This window comes from Camelus bactrianus, chromosome 8 (assembly GCF_048773025.1).
Source record: "Camelus bactrianus isolate YW-2024 breed Bactrian camel chromosome 8, ASM4877302v1, whole genome shotgun sequence".
Classification (NCBI taxonomy): Eukaryota; Metazoa; Chordata; class Mammalia; order Artiodactyla; family Camelidae; genus Camelus; species Camelus bactrianus.
In genome coordinates this window covers 17,006,678-17,033,025 of record NC_133546.1, presented here as the reverse complement: position 1 = coordinate 17,033,025, position 26,348 = coordinate 17,006,678, and the positions used below count along the sequence as shown (strand labels likewise).

The 26,348-nt window shown below is 33.6% G+C and overlaps 1 protein-coding gene and 1 pseudogene across 4 annotated transcripts in view; both read left to right on the top strand.

The window, feature by feature from the left end:
• The window catches only part of ADGB (androglobin), a 148,147-nt gene that overhangs the window by 104,478 nt on the left and 17,321 nt on the right, over window positions 1-26,348 (top strand). For all 4 annotated transcript variants that reach the window (XM_074368212.1, XM_074368213.1, XM_074368211.1 and 1 more), the window contains exons 27-30: window positions 1,671-1,855; window positions 9,635-9,828; window positions 11,990-12,101; window positions 21,174-21,346. In XM_074368212.1, the coding sequence (XP_074224313.1) occupies window positions 1,671-1,855; window positions 9,635-9,828; window positions 11,990-12,101; window positions 21,174-21,346 (664 nt within the window). The remainder of the gene's footprint in view (window positions 1-1,670; window positions 1,856-9,634; window positions 9,829-11,989; window positions 12,102-21,173; window positions 21,347-26,348) is intronic.
• Window positions 22,651-25,042, top strand: LOC105077383 (calcium-independent phospholipase A2-gamma pseudogene; annotated as a pseudogene).

Genomic DNA, 26,348 nt, shown 5'->3' with positions numbered 1-26,348 from the left:
TGGTCTTCGAGCTCATCTTCACACAGCATTCTCCTTATGTCTCTATTTCCAAATTTCCCCTTTTTATAACGACCTCATTTTAACTTGATTATCTCTGGGAGATAGTATCTCAAGGAATGATGACATTGTGTGGTGCTCGGGGTTAGGACGCCAACATAAGTTTAATAGGGGGACACAGTTTAACCCATATCAGGCAGTGACAGTGAGCCCAGAGAGAAGAGAAAGATTTTAAGATATCAAGGAAGTAAAACTGACAGCCTTGGTTGGTTGGGACCCTTGGGATTTGACTTGGAGGACTGTTGGGCAGTGTCATTTACCTAGATAGGTTACAGGAAGAGGACCCCATTTGCCAGTTGAGCAACAGAAAGACCATTAATTCACTTCTAGGTGTTCAGTATGGTAAACCAGTGAAGTGTCCCTGTGACACTGCATGGGGAGTCGGGTTGGAGACATAGATTTGGAAATCATTATTTTGTTTCTGCTCATGGAAGCACCCAGGGAAGTTTGTACAAAGAGGATCAGATCCAGGACAGAATATTAAGATTCTCTGACATTTATGGGAATGTCAAAGTGAAAGAAGTCTAAAATAAATCACCCCTAAAATAGGAGGTACAAAAGTTGTTATGCTCATAGGGGAAAAAGTTTTTGAAAAAGAGAAAATGAGGGTTGATTCAACCTTGTCAAATTCTCCTGAGAGGTCAGGGAGGATGAGAACTGAGGTTTCTGTAGGGTGGTGACGAGCTTCCAGAAACTGGCAAGAGCAAGTTGAGCACCTTGGCTGGGGGCAAAATGAACTGTCGTGAGGAGTGGGAGGGGAGGAGCCGAGGACAGTGCAAGTGGACAACTCTCCTTAGATTGTGAGCTGGGGAGTGAAATAGAGCTGAGGCTGGATGGCAGGATTGACTGAAGATTTTTTTCTTTTTTTTTTTGGTTTGTATTTTGTTTTGATTTGATCTGTTTTTAAATGGGTGAGACCTGCGCAGGCACAAAAGCCAATGACCAGGAGGAATACAGTGGGGAAATTTAAGATACAGAAGAGAGAAGATAGTCAGAAAAGCAAATTTCTAGAAAAGCTGAAAGTTTATAGGGTCTTGAGCATTTGCAAGGATTCACCAAAAATAGGAGAAAGCCCCCTAAACAGGAAACCTCTTCAACTACATTAAGGAAGGAGATGGGAAGGAATTAGATTTCACATTTCCAGTCTTTCTGCAAGACATTCCCAACTGCCGTGGTTAAAAGGTGAGAGTGCAGGTGACAGGTACTACTTTTGATTTCTCTGTATTTTTGTGAATCAAAGAGAACGTTGTTACCAGCGAAATTTTGAAAACTACTGCTAGGTGTGCTCTTTGTCTGACTGGAGAGGAGGGTGTCATGGTTCGATGTGGCAGTAGTTTGCAATCTATAAAGTTTTATAAGTGAATGCTTATCATATCTAAACAAAAAGTTACATTTCCTGTTTGGCCTGTGATGATAATAAACTTCCTATACTTACTTCATTTTACCATAGTGTATTGGGATCTTTCGCCAGTCTTTATTTCCAGGATTTTAGCTGACTTTACAAAGTGGTTTTATTTGTAGATTATCATATCAGCAAATGATACAGTTTCCTTTATTGATTTGAGGGAAAGAACAACATCCTGGCTTCTAAAGGTGAATGTTTTTCTTTATAGGTATTCACTTAAGGTTGCATTACCACATCCTGTTACCATACAGGTGCGCATGTCCAAACCAGATGCGTTCATCAAGCTGCAGATCCTAGAAAATGAAGAAGTTATCGTGAGCGCAACTGGGAAGGGCCAAGCTATAATTCCAGCAATTAACTGCTTGGGGGGTGAGAAAGCCTTGAGCTCCCAGTGTAAGTGTGACTTTTAAAATTGGTTATTTAGTTTCATAAACAGATATTGATGTTTATGTAACTGATTTTAAAAATGTTTTCAGATAAAATAGCAGGTAAAGATTTAAATCATTAAAATTTGATACCCTAGTGAAATATTTTTTAACAACTATTGCATTTGTGTGCCAAATTAGTCTCAAAGATCAATAGAATTGTTATAACTATTCTTTAAAGATTTTCTTATTACATGAGCCTTCTTAGATTTCTGAATAAAAAATAGATTTTTACTATTTTGAAAGAGTTTTTCTCTTCTTTTATTCCCAATTCATTATTTTTAGAAGATATTCTACTTATTAAAATTAAAGGAAACTTTAAAATTACTAAAGTTACTACTTGCAATGTAATAGTTACAAGAGCTTTTAATTAATAAAATAAAATTAGTTCTGAAATAATGGACAACAGTGATACTGCGAGACATATTCAGTTATTTTAATAACTTGATTCTGACTATAAAAATAACATATGCGCAATGTAGAAAATTTGAAAAATAGAAAATTATAGACAAGGCAACAGGAAAGCCCTTGTATAAGCATGCTATCCAGAAAAAAATACTATTAGTGTTTTAGCTTTTTATGCCTCCACTGTCCTTTTACGCATTCTCATGTCAAACAAAACTAGGATTTTACCAGTTTTGATCATTGGCATTTCTTCTTAAAATTCTAACTTTTTCTTATTTGTAGCATTGGTTGGAATCCCCAAACCTATGCTAAATAAATATACTTCCTTTTCTTAAATAGGAAGGCTTATAGCATTTACCATTAAGTATTATGTTTGTTGTTGACTTCTAATAATTGCCCTGTGTAACATTTAAGAAATTTTTCTCTATTGATAGATAAGAATCTTAATATGGAATGAATTTGGAACTTTACTAATTACTTTTTTTGTTGTTTATAGAAATCATCAAATTTTACCCCTTTGAATTTCATAATTTTTAATTAGAATAATTCTTGAAATAAAAACTATTCGTCTTTGATGTTTTAATACAATCCTATGTGTAGAATACACTATTTTATTTAGTTTGTTAAATTATATTACTAACTGTATATCTTTTTGGGTGTTTTCCTCTCTGTGTGTGCACTACTTTTTTCAGGTTCTCAAGTTAGAATTATGACAAATTTTTGAAATTAATTTGGAAAATTTCTTATTTTGGAAGCCATTTAAACACTACAGAAATCATTTTTTTTTTAAGTTTTAAAGTTTAGTTTTAATTATCTTTTTAACAATTTCAATGGTTATTTTTCAGACTTTCTTTCATTTTTGCAATATATATTTTTATTTAAAAGTGACAGTTTCATCTAGGATTTCAAAAGTAACTGCTCGTATTTATATACAAGATTCTTTAAAAATTTGTGAAGTTCTTCATAATTATTTCTAAATATTATTTTTATTTGTGTTTTTTAAAATATATTCTTTATCAGCCTTTTCAGATGTTTCCCTGTTTTTTCCTTAGAACGAACTCTTGGATTCATTAATCAAGCCTAATAGCTTTTTCACATTTGTAATCTATCGATCAATATTTATATTATCTTTAAAATTTTTCCTCTACTTTAAAAATTTAGTCTAATGTTCTTTATTCTAGCTTCACCAGTTGAAAGTTTAGTGTATGTCTTAAGTCTTGTTTTTAAATAAACATATTGATATACAATTTTCTAAGTATAGCTGTATATTACATTTAATAGCAAGCTACAATGCCCATTTTCTGTGTAATATTGTTATAGTGGGCCATAGTCAATGATTTAATTTGGTTTTCTCTTTAACTTTGTAACATTTTAGTATTTTTATAATTTTGAAATAATTGTTTTGGCTAGTCTTTTGTTGTTAATACATAATTAAATTTTAAGGAGTTAGTATGGCTTATGTATCTTCTATTTTGAGGATTGGATAGATGTTCTTCCTGTGGCCTGATTCAAATTAGTTTTGGTTGGGGTTACAATGAGGTTTATAAAAAACACTTATGCTTTATTTTGGAGGTAAATAACTTGATGTCAGAATACATACACACACATATACATACTCTCTAATAAAAATAAAATGCTAACTGTGATACTTAAAAATTTCAATTTTCATTTTATCTTATTGGTATGTAAGTTTCTGTGAAAAATACATTAAGATCTCCTACTTTCTTTGTAAAATGTGTAGAACTTTATCTCTAATATTTTTCACTTCACATATTTCTATATTATGTTGCTAGTTGCATGAAGTTCTACATTTACTTTATATATATTTATCTGTTACATTTTTTAAATGAATATAAAGCAACCTTTTTTCACCTTTATAGGTGGTCTGATATTAACACTGATTCTTTCATTTGTTGTCATTTGCTTGTTCATTTGGGTTCATGCATCTAGTTTTTCAACTTGTCTCTTATAAATTGGTATTTTTTCCTATTCAGTTCAAGATTCTAGTCTCTGAAATGAGATAATGCAATCCATTTACATTTATTTTGATAATATACTTTTTCTGAATCTTGCCATCATGTTTTATTTTAAAATTGATTATATTTTCTAGCTGACTTTTGCATAACTATGTGATGGCCAGGACTCCTCCTGAACTCTCATTAATCCCGATAGTGTTTAGCTGATTATCTCAAGCGGACAAGCAAGCTACTAAATAGAACTGTATCTTTACCTATTTTCTGTCTAATATTTATACATTTCTTTCTTTCTTTTTTTTTCCCTTTATAAAATAGATGCACCCAAGTCAGGGATCTCTTTCTCCTCTCTTATTGATCCTGGAAACAGTGTGTGAGTTGTCATTGCACCCGGAAACATTCCTTTTCAATATGAATAAGAATTTGGAGGAGCAGAGAATTGAGAAGAAACCACGTTGTGTTGACACAATTAGGGCACAGGCATCATGCTTTAGATACAGGGAAGTGGGAAATATCCTATGTTATATTAGGAAGACTGAGCTTGGGTAAAGCTGAAAATTAAGCAGTTCTTTTGATCATGTCTCCTTTTCTCCCATCACTTTCCTTTCATCCATGAGTTTCCTTGGGTCATTTTCAGAACTCAGTTCACATTACTGCTTTGTGGGTTTTCATTCCAATCTGCCTGCACCTTTTATATATTTTTACTCAAATAAGTTCATGTAATAAAATACCATATTTTTATATATTTTCCAGGTATGTTAAGACCATTAGGGTACTGTCAAGTTTTCCTAGCCCAAATGCCCTCTTACTCTTTAAGATGACTTAAAAGTTTTCTTTTTTCTAATCCATTCTGTACAGGTTTCTTTTTACTTTACTTCACGCAGGGATACCTTAAACTTCAGCAGGCACTAATGTGCAACTCTCCTATACTGTTTATAACCTCATGTTTTTTCTTTAAGTAACTATTTACCCCCAACATTACTCTCCAAATCTTTTGATTTATGTTCATTGAGGCAAACACTGTTTATAGTTTATCATATAGCTTATCATTATTTCACTTCAAAAATTACCATTAAAAAGAGAATTATGCACAAACATTTAAAGCACTGTTATGAGTTTACTTCTGGCAAAGAAAACGACAGCCAAATGGAGTAGAAAGTTGATTGAAACATAATTCAGAAATTGACCCCAAATTAGAACCATTAGCCAAGATTGTTCTTCTTTTACAAGACATTTCTATTTTAATATTTGTATTTATAGATGAACTCTAATACAGTTTTTTAATTCCTCTCAAACCATGCCAAAAAATCATTTTCTTTCTGATTATCTTGAATATATTGATTAATTAATTTACGGGAAACTAACACATTTATAATACTGAACTTGTATGCAAGTAAAGGCTATTTCTTTCCATTTATTCATGACCTCTTCTATGTTTCACAGAAAAGATTGAAACTTTTCTCCATAGAAATTGATAGTTATTGTGAGTTAGATATTTTCTTTATTTAGATTTCAGACAGGATATTATTTTTAAAAGGATGCTATTAATTTTTGTTTGTGAATTATATAAGCAGGCATTGAAATTCTTTTTTCTTTCTAAATACTTTTCAGATGCTTCTCTTGAAAACATATCCATTTATGAATTTTTTACTATGTATATTTCTGGAGTACCCTCACCAAAAGTACATACAGAAAAAGTGTGTGTGTGTGTGTGTGCATTTGTGCTGTATTTGTAGTGGAACGGACTATGACAGACTACAGTATGTAAACATTATATGGTACTAAAGAAGAAATAAATTCCATTGCAAAGGTATTGAAGGCTTTGAAGTGAATCAGTAACAGAAATCTTAAATATGGGCCTCTTTCAGTTTTATAGTATCTTCTGGGAATTTTAAAGGTGTCTTTATAGTTTACATAATTTTCAGGAATAACATCTTACGATATCTTAGTGACCAGTATTCATGCTGTAGGGGTAATATCAAATTTGTAATTTTCCACAAAATCTGTAATCTAAGCAATTGAGTGTTTGAGGAAGTACTATGAATAAGGAATAGTAAAATATTTTATTTCATATGGTTGTTTAAGGCTCAATTTTGCTGATGATGTATCATAATTAATGTAACCAATCTCCTACTGATAATGATTTGTGGTCATTCAAATCATTAGTTTATATAAACAGTGTTGAATTTTTAAAAAAAAATCTGTAATTTTCTGAACATATGTATACATATATTAGATAAATTCTTGGAAGTAGAACTATTGGGTCTGTGGGCACATGCAGTTTTAATTTTGGCATATATTGTCAAATTGCCCTCCACTGAGTTTGTGTAAATTTATCTTCTTTTGTCCATACTCCCTTAAATGACAGTGAGTTATCGTATTTCTTGGTTTTTCATATTTCTTGATTTCAATCTGAATGCTACAAGGATTTATTTATATTTAACTTATCATTAGTGAGATTTAAACATGTTTTTTATATATTTTATATATTCTCCTTTTATATTTCCTTCTTTGAAAAAAATTTTGAGTGCTTTTCTCATTTTTCTGTTGGAATTAGTTGGTATTTTTTTTCAAATTGATGTGTAGATTATCATATATTAAAGAAAAGTTTTTCTCTTTTCATTTTTTTTCCCAAGTATCTTTGATAATGAGTGGGTTATGAATGAATGACTAAATGTCTGAAGGAAGTAATGAAGGCATGTACTAGGACAGGGACTTTGTGTCATTCATTTTTTTTATTGAAGAATAATTTACATATAGCAAAAAGCACAGATATAAGCTGATGAGTCTTGATAAGTGCATGTACCAGTGTGACCACACCCTTTACAAGATAGAGAACGTTTCTATTACCCAGAAAACATCCCTCAGGCCATTTCCATTCAATTCCCCATCCCATAACCGTTGTTCTCATTTCCATCACAATTAACTAGTTTTGTCTGTTCTAGAACTTCATGAAATTGGAAAACTGTAAATAGTCTTTTGGCACCAGTATTTTTAGCTCAACATAATGTTTTATAAGATACATCTATGTTATTGCTATTCCTTTTTTACATGCTGAGTATTATTCCATGGTATAAAACCTTGGTGTATGGCTTTAGACTTTAATTGGCATCGTGTTAAACTTGGGGTGTATTGGCATCTTACCAAAACAGTTTTCTGGTCCATGAATGCAGTATATTTTTAATTTCTCTTAACAATGTTTTATGCCTTCAATGTACAGATTTTACAAATAGTTTATTAAATTTATACGTAAGTATTTTATTTTATTTTTATAGGAGCTCCTTTTAGGACTAAGAATACACATGAATTATATTATTTGATATCTGTATGCATTTCCTAGGGCTGCTGTTAGCAAATTACCACAAACTGGGGGGCTTGAAACAACAAAAATGTATTGTCTCACAGTTATGGAGGGCAGAAGTCCAAAATCAAGGTTTGATCAGGGCCACATCTCCTTTGAAGCCCCTGCAACAGAATCTTTCCTTGTCTCTGCTAGCTATTGGCGGCTCCTAGCGTTTCTTGCCTTGTGGGAGCATAACTCTGCCGATGTCTGCCCGTGTCTTCACATGGCTTTCTTTCTGTGTATCTGTGTCTTCTCCTTTTCTCTTTTAAGGATGCTTACCACTGGATTGAAGGCCCACTCTAATCCAGGTTGATCTCATCTTGGGATCCTTACTGATTTTAGCTGCAAACATCCTTGTGTCAAATAAGGTTATATTCTGAAATTTTGAGTGGATATATTTCTTTTTTTAGGGGGGGTTCACTCTTCCACCCGCTACAATATCATACCATGGGTCAGTTAGCCTCTGTTCAATTTTTTCTGTATTCTTTGCTTCCATTTAGATTATTTTCACGTTTACTAATCTTTTCTTCTAAATCTGACAATGTTTAAGTCCATACAGGAATGTCTCATTTCAGTTATAGTCAGATCTAGAATTTCATTTTATATAGTTCAGTTTCCTGTTAATATTCATCATTTGTCCTTTCATTATGTCAACCTTTTCCCTCAGATCTTTAACACTTTTTTTAATAGCTATTTTAAAGTCCTTTTGCTAAGCTCAGTATCTATGTCAGCTATTGGGTTATTTATATTGACTTTTTTCTCAAGTGTTGTTTGTATAGTACGACTCCCACTAAATCTGCTACATTACAAAGACTCTAGATTACGCTGTCTTCATCAAAAGAATGTGGAATTTTGTTCTGGCAGACAATTTATTTACAGTTTAGCTTAATCCTATCAAGACTTGGTTCTAAGCTTTCTTCAGTCAGGTCTAGAGTTTCTATTACTCTAGGGTTAGGGTAGTTCTACTCTTAAAGAATAGCCTTGTTTGAATTTCAACTGAATGCCCTGTGTTTTCATCAAATTTTGTTCATTTCACCAATGTCTCTCAGCACTGTGCAACCTTCAGAATCTCCATTAAACTCACAATCTTCCAGTAATTGTTTACCAGGCATTGTTAAGTATTTGTACAAACGAAATTTAGCATTCGGCTACATACTCAAGTGGATCCCTATGCATGTTTCTGAGTTCCTTTGCTCCTCAGGTGCCTCCTCTGTGGTACCCTGCCTCCCAATTTTAATTATCTCAGGAGCCTCAAATTCTAGTCTTTGCTTCCTGAACCTGACAGAACAGCTGTTCACTGTTCAGACTCTATTTCCCTGTGCCACAGGTGAGAAGGTGCTCACAGGCAGAAATCTGGGGAAGTGGAGAAATCATCTTGATTGTTGCCCTTCTCTCAAGGGTCACAGTCCTGGGCTGGCTGTTGGCCAATGGCTGGAAACAGTTGCTTCATGTGTTTTGCCCAATTTTGTCATTTTTTTATGGTGTGAAAATGAATCGTGGTCATTATTCTGTCGTGGCTGGAACTGGGATTTCCCTGTGTCATTCTCTTATGTTCCCTTAATACATGTTTGATGAGTTCATTAACATCCAGCACATATCTATTTGTATCCCTTCCAATGGTACCTATATTACCTGTTAATTACAAAATAATGAATGTAGAAATTAAGCATTAAAAATTATACTCACATATAATATTAAACAGAGAAGAAGTCAAAGTTTGTGGTGTTAGTTGTGTCATTCAAGTGTCACAGAGTGAAGGAGAAATTATCCAATTGTTGTATATTCTTTTAGCAATCATTGGTTGCTCAGAATATGCATTACTCTATGCAAGTCATATACTATTATAGTTTTTTTAGGACCAGAACATTTCCCAGAAGCCAGTGATGCTGGTTTTCAGCTCATTCAAAAAACACAAATTGACCTGTTCCTTCGAGTATTTTATAGAGGGTTATAACCAAACAACACAGTCGGTAATAACTATGCATTCCATATATTTCAACTTAAACGTAATATTTTTCATATTCAGCTAGCAAGCAAATTCTTTTAAGTCATGCTGCACCTAAGAAGGAGCAAGAATTTTACATTAAGAAGAAATCTGCCCAGGGAAGTCAGAAATACTATAAAAGACTTGGAAGTGCAATTGACACTGGTCAGCCTATTGTGGATGAGGAAACGACCTGTGTACCCACCACAGAAGAAAACACGAGCACATCACAGCAGGTATTTCACGTTTAAAAGAATTGTTCAATAATACTGCTCCTAAAAATGTAACATACGTTGCAACAATTACTTCCCTAAAAATTGTCAATGTATATAATACTTTCTATACCTAATGCCGCTAGTATATAACCAGAATTGAAGAATTAAACATTACTGAAAATTCTCTCTGTGCCAAGATTTTAAAATACGTGGCAGATTTGCACTAACCTTATAATGTAGATGTGATCATCTTACGTTATATGTGAGTTAAGACGTTATGAAACTTTGAAAAAGGTCACATATTAATAAAAACTGAGTTGTAAGTGCCTTAAATTGAAGAAATATATATTAAAATATATTTAATATATAATTTAAAGCAGCAAAAGAAAACATGATCTATTCATTGGAAACCAAGAAAATTAATTAATTAATTAATTAATTAGTTAAAAGAAATAAAAGTGGAATGCCAGAAATATCCTAATGACAGTAATTAGAATAAACACAAATGGATTATTAATCAATTAAAAGGATAATATTTTAAAGTTAAGTTTAAAGAATAAGATCCAACTCTAAATAGTCTAAAAGTGACATTTTTAAAGAAAATGGCACAGAAAGTTTAAACTCCAACCAGGAGAGAGCTGTGATGATATTTTAATATCTCAGTAATAGAATTCATGGGGGATATTATATAAAGATAAAAGGAAGTAAGTAAATATGACCATGACTAACATATCACACCTCACTGCCCAGACTCGGTACATAAAAAGCAAAAACTATTAGAACTACAGAGAAAATTAATTAGTTAACAAGTAATAGCTGGCTATTAATAAGAATATGAACACCCACCTTTCAGAAACTAGTAGATCAAGTTGAAAAAAAAAATACATTTGATCATTAGGATTTGAAATATTAAGCATAACCTTAATCCTTCAGATACCCATATAGAACACTTCCCCTAATAAAAAAATATACTTTTTCATAGAACACATAGGAAGCCTCAATAAAAACCAAACTATATTGTATAAAGTTTATCTTAACATAATACAATAATATAAATATTAATGATTAACAGCCTACAATCCCATAAATGTGGAAACAAAGTAAAATGTACTAAATAATACTTTAGTTTAAAAAATCATTCAAAAAGTAATTATGAACTACAAAGGATTCAATAAAAATAAAAAAAACTACAAATCAAAATTTGTTAGCCATCTAAAGTAGTGTTCAATAGAATGTTTACTTTTAAATTAATTCATCAGAAAGTATAAATGATTAAAACAAATGAACTAAGCTATTGAAACAAAGAGATAGGAAAAAGAGTAAAAGCGTAACTCAAAATAAGAAGAAAAGGTTTTAATACAAATGAGGGTAGAAATCAGTGAAATGGAGAACAAAATTTAGGAAGATTAATAAACCTTAAACGTTTTTTAAGATTAATACAGTTGACATGCTTCTTGTATGACCTATCAAGTAAGAAACAGAAAGAAAATATAAATGAATCAAATACAGAACAAAACAGTAGAGTGGAGGTATAAATGCAAACACCAGGTTTTAAGAAAAATTTTACTTATGATATACAACTCTATGCTAGCCAATTTAAAACTTAGAAAAATTGTTTTAAATGTAAAGTTCCTGGAGTAGGAGGAGGAATGGCATAGCTGTTCCACCAGAAAATAGAAAATAGGAAATAATAAGAATAATAGGAATAAATCAGAGTAATAAAACTGAAATGATAAAGTCTTACCTTTCCAAAAAGCCATAGGCCTAAATGGCTTTACAGGCTGTCCTGTGAAAGTCTAACAGACTTTTGAGGAGTAGATTGTTCCAAAAAACAGAAAAACAATACAAACCTTCCAGTTCTTTTTAAGAGATTAATGTAACTCTGATTCTAAAACTTGATAAGTAACAAAAGTAAAATAAACAAATTTCATTTACAAACATGAATGCAAAAAACTGTAAATACTAGAATATTTGACTGTAGATATTGGTGGGGATGTGAGGATAAACTTGTGTAGACTGTGGTATTACAGAATTTTGGAGACTGTCTGACAGCATTTCATTAAATTACTATTGTCTGATCCAGAAAATATGCATTTATTATGTGCCTAAAATAATAAATTGTTAGGCACATACTGTGTTTATTTGTGCTGTTTGTGTTTAAACGCTGCACTTCATTTCACAGGTATACAAGTATGTCATACAGTGTTCGGTGTTATATAACAGTTGGCCTCTCACTGAAAGTCAGTTGATGTTTGTTCAAGCACTAAAAGACTTAGAGAAAAATGATAGCAAAGGTATGTCACCCTAAATGTTTTTCATGCATTTTGTATCTTACACAAATATTTAACAGTAAATTTGTAATGTAATTATTAAAACATTGTTGCTTGCAGCTTGTACTTTAATGTACTGGCAGTTCCTGTTCTGCTCATTGATTACATGCCTCAAAATCTTTAGTGTTTTGTTTCTAAAAGGGAAAAATACCTGATTGTTTAGGCCTAGTTTAAACAAATTGTTGTCCAGTTGGGTAAAATTACTTGATGACTCTCTAAGAAATGTACAGGAAACTCTTCTAGTTATAAAATTATATGTGTCCAAGTTGTTGAGAAAATGGAACCCTAAAGGTAAGTTTTTAAAATATTTAAAGGATAGAGAATATCCTACTGAAAGAGGATTCAGGTTTACGTTTACAAAATATTAACTACTCTCAATATTCCTGAGCAGAAAATGATAGTTTGATGATTTAGATTAAAAAAAAATTCAAATAGCCTCTACTCCTAAGCTTTATATCACTTTACTCAATAAAATAATTAAATCTAAAGGATTGGGTATTTTTGATGTATATTCTTTTCAAATTTTAAGCAAGATTGCCTAATCATAAAAGTGAACGTAAATGCATCATTTTCAAAATAAAACTATACAGTACGAAAGAGCATAATACTACACCAAAAGCTGGGGAGGATGCAGAATAACAGGAATTCTCATACACTGGTGGTGGGAATACAAAATGGTACAGCCAATTTGGAATACAGTTTTATGGTTTCTTATGAAACTAAAAATACGCTTACTATTGTGAAATAAAATTCACATTTTATGGCAAGACCAGACAAACTTAAACATAAAATCTTTTCTCTGCCTTTTGGCCTCCTCTCTCCCCTCTCCTGTGTATTGCGTTGTGTATCTATCTGCCTTATGTGCCTACCAGACGTCCCCCATCAGCAGAAATACGTCCTCAACTGTAAAAAGCAACATTCTCTTAGCATCAGCAAGACAAACCCTTAAAAGATAGCATTCCTTTTTGATTTGTAAGGGGCCACTATGACACTTAGATCTGGACTGTGTATGCTGTCAATAATATGTCATTTAGTGCACAGCCCTCTGTCTTAAAAACTGTATGTAACTGTCCCCTGACTTCTCATGGATGGAAGAGCTCTTGGAGCTTTCTGAGATGCTGTTCCTGGGTTATAATCCTTAATTTGGCTAGAATAAAATTTTCCATTTCTTTCTTAGATCGACTGATTAATTTTTTGGTCGACACTATAAAATCCAGTAATTGTGCTCTTGAATATTTACTCAGAAAAGTTGAAAGCTGAGAGTTCTGGTTTAAGATGATGATACAGGATGCTCCTGAACTTAACCTCCTCCCCCACAGACACAGATACAGAAGGAGCAATTGCTTCTTAAAGAAACCCAGAACCTAGCTGATTAACTCCTACACATCAGGCAAATGAGAAAAAACTCATACCAAGACGTGTCTGAAAGATTGAGATACACGCTCGCCATAAACCCCACACCCAGAACGGCAAAATACAATTGGAAAGGAAATCTCAACTCCCAAAGCAAAGGATTTGGACCAAACATCTAGTGCCCCCCCCCTTAAAACTTCCACCTGAGTGAGTGGTACCCAAAACACCTAGCTTTAAAAGACAATAGGGCTTGTGTCCACAAGACCCACAGGACTATTAGCAAACAAAGAGACAGCTCTTAATAGGCTTACAAGGATGTTGTGGCCTCCAGGGCTCAGTGCAGAGAGAGCAGGCAGAAACGCCCATGGCCTTTTTCTTCCCTGAAAGAGGTTTTCTGCATACTTTAAAAGCTGCTGCCTGAAGGTCTGGCTTCCAATCCAGTATTTTTAAAATTTGATACTACCCACAGCCATCCCTAGGTTCATTGCAGTCCCTATCAAAATTTCAGTGGCATTTCTCACAGAAAAAATAAAATCCTAAAATTCAGATAGAACTACAAAATATTCTGAATAGCCAAAGCAATCTTAAGAAAAACAAAAGTCTGAAGACATTGCAAATCCTAATTTCAAACATATGGTAAACAAAATAATATGGTTTGGCATAAAAACAGACACATAGACCAATGGACAGAATCAAGAAACTGGAGATAAACACTTTCCTATATGGACAGTTAATTTACAACAGTGGAACCAAGAATATACAACAGGGTAAGGATAGTCTCTTCAATAAATGGCGCTGGGAAAACTGGACAGCCACATGCAAAGGAATGAAACCTGACCCCCATCTTACGCTATACACAAAAATCAATTCAAAATGGATTAAAGACTTGAAATCATAAAACCTTTAGAAGAAAACATAGGGGATAAAACCCTTGACATTAGTCTTGGCAATGATTTTCTTTGGATTTGATACCAAAAGCATAAGCAACAAAAGCAAAAATAAACAGGTAAGATTGCGTCAAACTAAAAAGCTTCTGCACAGCAAAGGAATCCGTCAATAAAACAAAAAACAACTTATGGAATGGGAGAACGTATTTGCAAACCATTTATCTGATAAAAAGTTAATATCCAAAATATATAAAGAATTCACACAACTCAATATCAAAAAAACAATCAATCCATTTTAAAAAAATACCTGAATAGACATTTTTCCAAGAAAGACATACAGATGACAAACAGACACACAAAAAATGCTCAACGTGACTAATAATTAAGGAAATGAAATTCAAAACCACAATGAGATATCACCTCACATTTCTTAGAATGGTTGTTACCAAAAAGATAGGAGATACCAGGTATTGGTGAGAATATGGAGAAATACTGTTAATGGAAATGTGGCTACACTATGGAAAACAGTATGAAGATTTCTCAAAAAATTAAAACTAGAACTCCCAAATGATCTCAGAATTTCACTTCTGAATGTATATCCCAAGGAAATGAAACCAATGTCTTCAAGAGACATCTGCACCTTCATGTTCACTGCAGCATTATTTACAATGGCCAAGCCATGGAAACAACCTAAGCACCTATTGGTGGATGCATGGATAAAGAAATTGTGGTATGTATACACAATGGAATATTATTCAGCCATAAAAAGAAGGAAAATCTGCCTTTTGCAGCAACATGAATACTTGATAAATGAAAATAAGTCAGACAGAGAAAAACAAATGCTGCATGATCTCATTTGTATGTGGAATCTGAAATAATAGAACTCACCGAAACATAGAACATATTGGTGGTCACCAGAGAGGTGGCCAGGGAGTATAGAAAATGGGCAAATGTCCTCAACAGGTACAAAATTCCACTTATAAGATAAATAGGTCCTGAGGATGTAATATACAGCTTGTTTGTTTCTCAAGTTCAAATTGTCTAACACAGGTGGAATTTCAATACCTGAACACAGTAGCGTAATTTAAAATGTAGATCTGGAATAATATAAAATGTAGATCCTGGTTTGGGTACAAAATTAATAATATGAATTAAGTTTTTAACAGGAAGTTAACATTAAATGAAGAAATACAGCCTAGTGACTAAACTACTGTATATTCAACTACCTGAAACTGGGTTATTACCTGCAAAATTAGAATAACTCCTGTATTATATAACAATGCCTCTCTTTCAAAGTTGTTGTAAAGTTTCAAAATAATATATATATAAAGTTCCTAGAACCTATTAACACTTGAAAAAATGGTTTTATCATTATTGTGTATTTCAAATAGAAAATTAAGTCTTTAGGAATAATTATATGTCTTCTTTTTTGACATTACATTTGACAATTTTATGTGTGAATGAGCAGCTGCTAAAAAATAAATGATACCTTGTATCACTTAATATAATTTTTTGCTTAAAGTAGCAAAGAAATTCAGGATTGAATTGTATTTTAAGTGCACTAGGAAAATTTTCCATTTGAAAGAATATGTTGGCCAATCTTTTTGAAAGTTAAGTGGCTTTTGAATTCAGAATAATCATTCTCTAATTTCATGTTTATAAATGTGTTTTTTTAGGTAGCCAATTTGTTTAAATTAAAACTTATCAGTATGACCACTTTTGTCAATTATATTTACGACTTACAAACTTTAACCTTAGGAGTGTGATATATTTTAGAAAAATTAAGTTATAAATGTCCTCAAATTATCACCTTAGCTTACTTTTCAATTATAAATACTTTACATCAAAAAAAAATCATGTGTTTTTTATGAATACACCAGACTAATTTAAAATTTTATGTAAGTTAAATAGAAATGTTGCCCTATTTTTTGATTTAAACTCAACATTTAATTTTTATGAGAAATAAAATATATAATTTAATTTTTCTCCGAAAAATTATATCTTTATAACATATGACAAAATGTAAGGCTTGAAACATGGCCATGTACAACCTAGGATATTTCTATTATAAAATTTTAGAAAGTTTGGCATCTGGTTAACATGAGGCAACAGTGCCACCCTTAGTATATTTCAATACCTAAGTTTTAGTTAAAAATTGCTTACTTTCACTTAAGGAAATAGAAATTGGAGAATCTTGAGCAGGTAGTACTTGCTCAAGATTCCATTTGCCTTCATATATAGTTTGCAGTGTTGTTATTTTGAAGTTCTTTTTTTTTAACATTTTTTATTGATTTATAATCATTTTGCAATGTTGTGTCAAATTCCAGTGTTCAGCACAATTTTTCAGTCATTCATGGACATATACACACTCATTGTCACATTTTTTTCTCTGTGAGTTATCATAACATTTTGTGTATATTTCCCTGTGCTATACAGTATAATCTTGTTTATCTATTCTACAATTTTGAAATCCCAGCCTGTCCCTTTCCACCCTCCGCCCCCCTGGCAACCACAGGTCTGTATTCTCTGTCTATGAGTCTATTTCTGTCCTGTATTTACACTTTGTTTTTGTTTGTTTGTTTATTTGTTTTTGTTTTTGTTTTTTAGATTCCACAAATGAGCGATCTCATACGGTATTTTTTTTTTCTCTTTCTGCCTTACTTCACTTAGAATGACATTCTCCAAGTCCATCCATGTTGCTGCAAATGGCATTATGTTGTCGGTTTTTATGGCTGAGTAGTATTCCATTGTATAAATATACCACTTGTTCTTTATCCAGTCACCTGTTGATGGACATTTAGGCTGTTTCCATGTTTTGGCTATTGTAAATGGTGCTGCTATGAACATTGGGGTGCAGGTGTCATCCTGAAGTAGGGTTCCTTCTGGATACAAGCCCAGGAGTGGGATTCCTGGGTTGTACGGTAAGTCTATTCCTAGTCTTTTGAGGAATCTCCACACTGTTTTTCATAGTGGCTGCACCAAACTGCATTCCCACCAGCAGTGTAGGAGGGTTCCCCTTTCTCCACAGCCTCTCCAGCATTTGTCATTTGTGGATTTTTGAATGACGGCCATTTTGACTGGTGTGGGGTGATACCTCATTGTAGTTTTGATTTGCATTTCTCTGATAATTAGTGATATTGAGCATTTTTTCATGTGCCTTTTGATCATTTGTATGTCTTTCTTGGAGAATTGCTTGTTTAGGTCCTCTGCCCATTTTTGGATTGGGTTGTTTATTTTTTTATTGAGTCGTATAAGCTGCTTATATATTCTGGAGATCAAGCCTTTGTCGGTTTCATTTGCAAAAATTTTCTCCCATTCCATAGGTTGTCTTCTTGTTTTACTTCTGGTTTCCTTTGCTGTGCAGAAGCTTGTGAGTTTCATTAGGTCCCATTTGTTTATTCTTGCTTTTATTTCTATTGCTTGAGTAGACTGCCCTAGGAGAACATTTTTGAGATGTATGTCAGATAATGTTTTGCCTATGTTTTCCTCTAGGAGGTTTATTGTATCTTGTCTTATGTTTAAGTTTTTGATCCATTTTGAATTGATTTTTGTATATGGTGTAAGGGAGTGTTCTAGCTTCACTGATTTACATGCTGCTGTCCAGTTTTCCCAACACCATTTGCTGAAGAGAAAGTAAAGAAACAATCCCCTTTAAAATAGCACCCAAAGTAATAAAATATCTGGGAATAAATCTAACCAAGGAGGTGAAAGAATTATACACAGAAAACTATAAACCATTAATGAAGGAAATTAAAGAAGACTTTAAAAAATGGAAAGATATTACAGCTCTTGGATTGGAAGAATCAATATTGTTAAAATGGTCACACTGCCCAGGGCAATCTACAGATTTAATGCAATCCCTATCAAATTACCCAGGACATATTTCACAGAACTAGAACAAATCATAATAAAATTTATATGGAACCACAAAAGACCTAGAATTGCCAAAGCATTACAGAAGAAAAAGAAAGAGGCTAGAGGAATAACTCTCCCAGACTTCAGACAATACTATAGAGCTACAGTCATCAAGGCAGCATGGTATTGGTACAAAAACAGACATATAGACCAATGGAACAGAACAGAGAGCCCAGAAATGAACCCACAAACTTTTGGTCAACTAATCTTTGACAAAGGAGGCAAGAATATACAATGGAATGAAGTTCATTTTGTTTATGTTACTGGCCTGCACATTTGAAGTTCTAATCTATTTGCAAAAAAATAAATAAATAAATAAACTTTATCATTCTCAAAAGTATTTGATTTCAAGTCCCATTGATAATTTTATTAGCAGGATTATAACATTATTTCCTTAACTAATAAATATTATATTGCTGCTGCTTCTTAGGTACAGTACATTCATTCATGATTTATCCTTTCAGAGTCTTTGAAGAAACCACACGTTGTAGATACTATTTATATTTACTATATATACTTATATATTCATATGTATATATGTGTATATATATATGTATATGTATGCTTTTCCTGTTTATATTCATCAAGTGTGATTGTACTTGGTAAATGTCTACTTTGTTCTAAACAAGTTTTCTAGTTTAGAAATTATGTTATAAACCTAAGCACTGAATTTTAATCGTAAAATAAAAATTACACATCTGTAGTTTTTGTAAGTTTTATTATCCACTGAAGATTTCTGTCTGCTGTATTCTGGATACATGTAAGATAATGTCAGAGGAAACCTAAAGGCATTATGCTAAAGGTCTTTCCAGCAAATGCTCCCTGAGCACTTCCTCTCTGAAAGGGGTATATTACTTTATTCCAAAGGTCATTTTCTCTAGAGTTCTTCTAAATACATGAATATGCAATGAGGGGGTCACATTTTTCACAATTTTTGAGCTAGTAGGATATTTATTCTTGCATCTTACTGATGCATACGCTCCCAACACATACAGATAAAGCTTTACATATTAAAGTTAGACAATCTGATAATGAATACATACTATGAGTTCCTCTACTCTGAGTTTTTATGAGGTTCTATTATATAGCACTGGCCACAAATAGAGCTCTAAATTCTAGCTAACTCCTGACTTTGCTGGCATTGCGATCTCTGGGACCCGGATTTTACTGGGGCAAGAAGCTGAGGTGGTAGCTGTGGCCACTGAGACTGTTTACGCCCAGTTAACTCATACTGGGCTTAAGACAGAGAGCTGTACTGCACCACCTGTATGGAGCAGAGGCAGCGTGAGGAGGCTCTGGAGGAAGGCAGCATTGAAATACATGGGCTCTCATTTCTGTGCAACTAGTGTTTCCTCAACCTCAAAATTTTTGGTTACAAAGGATATCAAAGAACCAAAGAGAAACATGTCTTTTGTAGCCTCCTTACATTCTATCCTGGGTTTCTGATAAAAGGTGATTTTACTGTGTGGCTTCCTATAAACATCTTTGTCTTCCTTTCTTCTTCCTTCTTCTCTTGATTCAATTTCTGTGGCTTATCATTTCCACCCTTATGCCTCATTCTTCTCTCATTTAAGTAACCTTACTTTGTTTTCTGTGGTCTCATTATTTTCATTTTTCTGCTCACAAGTTAAATCACTTTTTACTTTGCCAGCTCCTCACACTCAGGAGCTGAGCAGCTTAGAATGGAATCTCACCTTCCTCCACAGAGCTTTTTGATATTTCATACTCTTATGACAATGTCTCTAGGCAACTGTGAGAGACCTGGCCTATGTGAATTCTCCATTCTCTCAGAACTCTGCCCCAGACAAACTGCATGCACAGATAACTCAGGAGTTTCAAATAAGAAAAGAAATCCAGGAGGACATCAATGGAAATAGCAGAAAAAAGATTCAAAAAATTAACTCCTCTGTAAAAACAATGAAAAAACTGACGAGATGACCAGAATCAACTTTTCAGAACTCTGGAAATTAACAAAGGCTTTATTCAATAAAACAGCCATCTCTCTTTAAGAACAGTGAGTTTCATGGCATTTTTATTTGCCCCAGTCTCATCCCCTGGTCTTCAGCTCAGTAGGAGCCTTGAAAACTAACAGCCTATATTCCTGGTATAGGAAAATGGAACTGAATCTCTTCCAAAGCCTCATTCCCAGAGAAAAAAAAAAAAAAGCTGAAAAAGTTTGTCACCAACAAACCTGCCCTATGAGAGATACTGAAGGAAGTCACTCATGCTGAAATAAAATGACACTAGGCAGTAATTTATATCCACCTGAAGAAATAAAGTGCACCATGAAAGAAATTAAGAAATACATGGAGATGAATGGAAAACAATTAACAACATACCAAGACTTACGAGATGCAATGAAAGCAGTGCTAAGAGGAAAATTTATAGCTATAAATGCTTACATTTAAAATGAACAAAGATCTCAAATCAATAACTTAACCTTCCACCTTAAAAATCTAGAAAACTAGAAAAGAAAAAACAAACTAAGCCTAAAGTAGGCAGAAAGAAGAGAGTAACAAATGTAAAGCAGAGATGAATCAATTCAATATCATACTGGAGGTAACAGCCAAGGTAATTAGGCAAGAAAATGAACTGAATGCATCCAGACCGGAAACAAATTAAATAGTAGTGATCATTACATAACTTCACGAATATACCAAAACCCACTGACTTATACTTATGGTATGTGAATTATTTCTCAATTGTATAAAAGAGAGTCACACAGATCTTTATTAAAGGTCTGTTTGTTTGCTTGTTTAAAAAAAGAAAATCAAATGCATTAGACTAACATTTTTCTTTCACTTTCTTCTCTTTTTCTTATATGACGTGATTTTAATGTTGTATCATGACTCACTGGTTTCCTTTTTTTATGTTTTTCTAGCTCATGGAGAGAAACATGAGGAATTAATTACCTTGGGAAGCCCAGATTCCCACACTATTAGTGAGGGACAGAAATCTTCAGGAACTTCCAGAATAACAAGGAAAGGCAAAGAAAAGTCTTCGGAGAAAGAAAAGACAGCCAAAGAAAAACAAGCACCTCGATTTGAGCCTCAGGTGGGTACGGTGCTTTTTCTTATTGGAGTCACTTAAATTTAGGTTCATTGGGTCCCTTTTTGGCCATCTCGTTTCTGGAAAAAGTGAAAAATTCCATCTCCCTGTTTCCAGCAATTATCTGGATACCTTAAGAACACTCCTTGGACAACTTCTGTAAGGAGTCTTCCCTAGTTTAGTATCAAAAAGCATTAATTGAGCTTTTAATACTTAAGACAATGTTCTGGGGACTTGGGGTTCCAATATTAATATTATGCAGTCCCTACCTTCAAAGAATTCTTAGTAATGGAGGAGACTGAAGATAAACAGAGAGTTGTAATGTTAGATATATTAGAAAGTACCACTTTTAGCCTCTGCCTAGAGGAGTCTTGTACTAAGTCAATGAATAAAGAAATGCTGAGGCAAAATCCAACACAATCTGGTTCTTTGAATCACTAAAGTATGAGATATGAGTCAGGAAAGGTAAATAAGGGTCAAATAGAGGGGAGCCTTTAAGCCTGTTTAGAAGGCTGGGGGGGAAAAAAAGGCGGCTGGGACTCTATCTTCAAGGCAAAGGTCCTGATTCCAGATTTTTTTCAGGTCCAGTTAGGTAATCTCAATGATTAGGGGTAAGAGTTATTTTTAATGGAGGTACTGAGGATTGAACCCAGGACCTCGTGCATGCTAAGCACACACTCTGCCACTGAACCATACCCTTCCCCACCATCATTTGTGTTCACAACTTAGGCTATACAGGGCTGAGAGGTGAGAGGTGGGGGCTTTAAAAAGTGTATAGATATGATCAGATTTATATTTCAGATAACCTGATAACTTATAAGGGTATGGAATTAAAGGGGAAATGACTAGAGATGGAAAAACCGTTCAAGAAAGCACTGTCATAATCCAGGCAAAAGAATACAAGCTGTATCAGATACAAATCAAAGAAGGGAAGAAGAGGACAAATAAAGAACTATCTAGGAAACAAATGTGGTATGTAGTTATTGATCTAAAATGCATGATAAGGAGCAAGAAGGAATTCAAAGGCTAGCTCCCAACTTGATTAACTAAGCAAGATGCTGGTAGCACTAGCAAAATAGATACTAAAGAAAAATTAACTTATTAGGAGATGATGTCTCGATTTCGCCTTACTACAGTATGGAAAAACCTGTCCTCTAGCATTTCCAAGATTTAATTTCCTGTTGTTGGAGTATACCCTTGGAAACATTGAGAAGTAAATAAGCTTAATTCAACTTCCACTGGTGGCAGAAGAGAACTAAGGGTGTGGTGCCCAGACTGCTGCTCTTCTGTTTGTGTTGAAAACTCAGCTGATGCAGGCCAGTTCCAGTCCAAAGTCAATGCCAGGGAGAGGCAAGTTGCCACTGCTACAGAAGCAGTTTCAGTCTGCATCCTGTAATGCAAAGGGTCTTTGGGGAAAGTGGAGAAGCAAGCAGTTGCATTTCCAGTGCTCACCCAAACGTTATTGGAGGATAAGCCACATCCATCTACAGAGAGGGTTTCCTATAAGCAAAGTAAAATGTAAACAGACCAAAAGTGAAGCACATACTTGAAGCAGCACTGTTGCTTTCCAAGTAATCATGGTTTACGTATAGGAATTTCAAACTTCTGCTCTTAAGGGACTTAGAAAAGTAGACATTCATATGTCATCCTTGAACTTTGTTTCAAAGACTATTTTTGCCAATTAGAATGAAATGATTTCATGTTTAGCTCCATTTAAGCCAACTCCTCAAATATTAAGAAAAGTATCAGATAGTGGCTGGTTAAACCAGAAAAACATTAAACGAACCATCAAATCTCTGAAAAAATATAGTGTTACATCAGCAGAGAAGAGAAGTCATGGTAAAGATCAAGACAAAATGAAGAAATAGTAAACAAGACCTTTTCATAACACAAATGGTTTAACCACAAAATTTGGAGAGTCATTCTACTTTTTATCAAATTATATTCATTCATATTTCAAATGTGAGGGGAAAAAAACTGTCTCAGAAGAGGGAAAATAAACATTTCCAGGATAAATCAGAAATTGAAAATAGAAATATTGAAGAAGGGAAAATGCAGTTCTCCAGATACTGGTGTCCTGACCAAGAAGCGAGGCTCGGAATCTTCTTTTTATTCTGTGGACAAGCCTGCAAGTCCCCAGTGGGTCACCTAAGGTCCTTCTAGTTTCTTTTAAACATCATACTGCTAACTTTCTTTCTCATCCCACTGAAGGTGTACGAGCTTTAGTAGGCAATTCTGTTGGTGGACTTGTTCCCAAAGTAAAATATGATTCAGTCAAAAAGAACAGGAAGAGGCAGTTAAAGCTGAGCAGGTTATTAGCAAAGACAAAAATGAAAGGAAGGAAGAAAACATTTATCTCTTCAACAAGGAAGGATTGCCAAGGTGAGTATTGATGACAGAACCCGGGCATTAGTTCAAGCATTAAGAATAACTGACCCAAAGCTCTGCATTAATAGGATTGAAGAAATGACTTTTCATCTCCAGAAATTTCCTGAGGGAAAAGGAGTGGCTGCCAAGAAAAGACATTGCATATTTTTATGACTGAGACAAATTAAGGCTGGCATTCTTCAGGCTACAGCAAGAGAAATGTTGGCCTTAATTAGGCTGCATGAATCCAGCAAAAGGAAGAGGAATCCTATTCGCACAATTGATGATGGAAGAACAAGGACAATGGTTGCTCTTCAGATGTGGTGGAAATTAGTTGAACTCGCTCAGAAGCCAGTTCCTCAGCTCTTTGACTGTATTTGCGGTGTAACCCCAGGTGCCATATTAGCTTTCACGTTGGGATTTTTTTCCTGCGCCCTTGGATTGATGTGAGAAATTTTATTAAAAATTAGGATGATATCTGTTTTCACAAAATGTCATTGTTGGAACTCATCAAAATGAGTTGGAGCCATGCATTTTAGGATGGTCAGACTTGGGGAAATATTCTTAGGGATAGAATGAGCTGCACACTAATTATAGAAACAGCAAGAAATCCCACAAGTCTTAAGGTAGCTGCAGTAAGTACCATGGTAGATAGAGGGATGATGCCAACAGATTTGTGTTCAGAAATTATGGTCAATTTCCTGGAATTAACTATTACTGGTTGAATAGAAACTGGGTCAGGCCATTAGAGCCACATCTGCTTCTCCAGGCTACTGTGCAAAGTATACAAAGTAGCCTGGAGTAACATATGGGAAATGATATTCATTAAGACTGAGGTTTGCTTCTGAATAACCCCTCAGCACTAGCAATGCATGAGTGTAGATGTCTTTGACCAGACATCCCATTAGATTGCCTAGTATCCTTGGGCGTTAGACATTATGAGAGTGATGTGAGAAACACCATGATAAACATGAACTTGAGAACCAAACTGTCTAATGTTACCAACAGTGCTACAGATACAGAAGAACCCAGGTGATAATTGATGATTGGTTACTTCCTGACACCTATTTTAGATTCAATCCTGTAATGTGTGAAAACATACCTCTAGATGAAAGTTGAAATGAGAAGCTGGATAAGCCGCAGTTAAAAGGGTTGAAGTACAAAGAAAGAAATGAAGAAAAAAACGAAAAAAACTTGCAAAACTATTGTCAACAACAACAAAAAATTCTGCAAAAAACTAATGATTGGATAAAACTAAAAACTGACATGAATGAAGGCCTTCTGTTCTTTTTAAAATTGAGAAGAAAGCCTGTTCAGAAGATATGCAGAATTTAATAAGGAATTGTGGGATTCAGTATGAGATAACTTTGAAATACTCATGAATTCTAGGGAATCCTGAAACAGACAATGTTTGGACCATCTTGTGAAACGCAAAGGGTATGTTTGGTTACAGAATTCATATGGGAATTGGGTTTTATGACATTAATAGTGAACTAAGCTTTAGGAGTCTTATTGTGCTAGTTGGCTTTTAGTAGCAATCAGTATTACATTACTTCATGTTTGAAAATTTATTAACATATATGCCAAACAGAAACCTGAAAACTATCATATTGTACTTTGTATTTTTGCTTTAGTCACCATAATCATGTTGAATTTATTTGATCATTGATTTTATTTCATATAGAAAAGCTAATTTCTTTTTAAATTTACATATGTTCTCACTGGCTACATTCTACAATCCAAATACTGCCTTTTAGTGTAATACCTTCTAAACAAATACAGAAAAATGGAATGATCTTTATCAGATTACAATTACATTTGGAATATGAAAGAACCAGATACAGTTTTCTATTCACAGTATGTTTATTTCAGCATTGTTTGGTTCAAAAACATAGATGAAGTTCCAATCAACCACTTTTTTTCCCTTGAAACATCAAGATAATGCTGTGTGGTAACTTTTCCAGATGTATCTCCAGTTTACCATTTATTTTATAAAATCTACTATTTGAATTTGTGGACGGAATAGTCCTATCATTAACAACAAAAACTACTCAAATTTAAAACCAATAAGTTTAATTCAATCCATAATTTCTTGTAAGACATGTGGCCCTCCCTGAGTCCTTCATCGTGTTCCCTTCCCTAATCAAAACTTGATTCCAAATTTATCCTTTGAGATTTGCAAATGCTAGCTAGACTATATATAAATATATATTTAAAAAACCATCTCTTCTGTATAGCACAGGGAACTGTATTCTATATCTTATAATAACCTTTAATGAAAAAGAGTATGAAAATGAATATATGTATGTATATGCATGACTGGGACATTGTGCTGTACACCAGAAACTGACACATTGTAACTGACTATCTTCAATTAAAAAAAAACCTTGATCCCAGAGAATTTTCTGATAAACTCATTTATCAGGCAATATAAAAGAAGACAAAAGCTTATGTACTATATTTTAAAAGAAAGAAATAAAAGAATTTCCAATTGTGAGATTTAAGATTTCATCAGAATAATAAGAGAATATTATAGAAAGCTAGGAAATTCTTTTGGTAACATTAAAACCAAACTGCATGTGAAAATTTTATTCAATGTCCCCCATCTCTGCTTTCCCATCTGTACTATGTAACATGGATA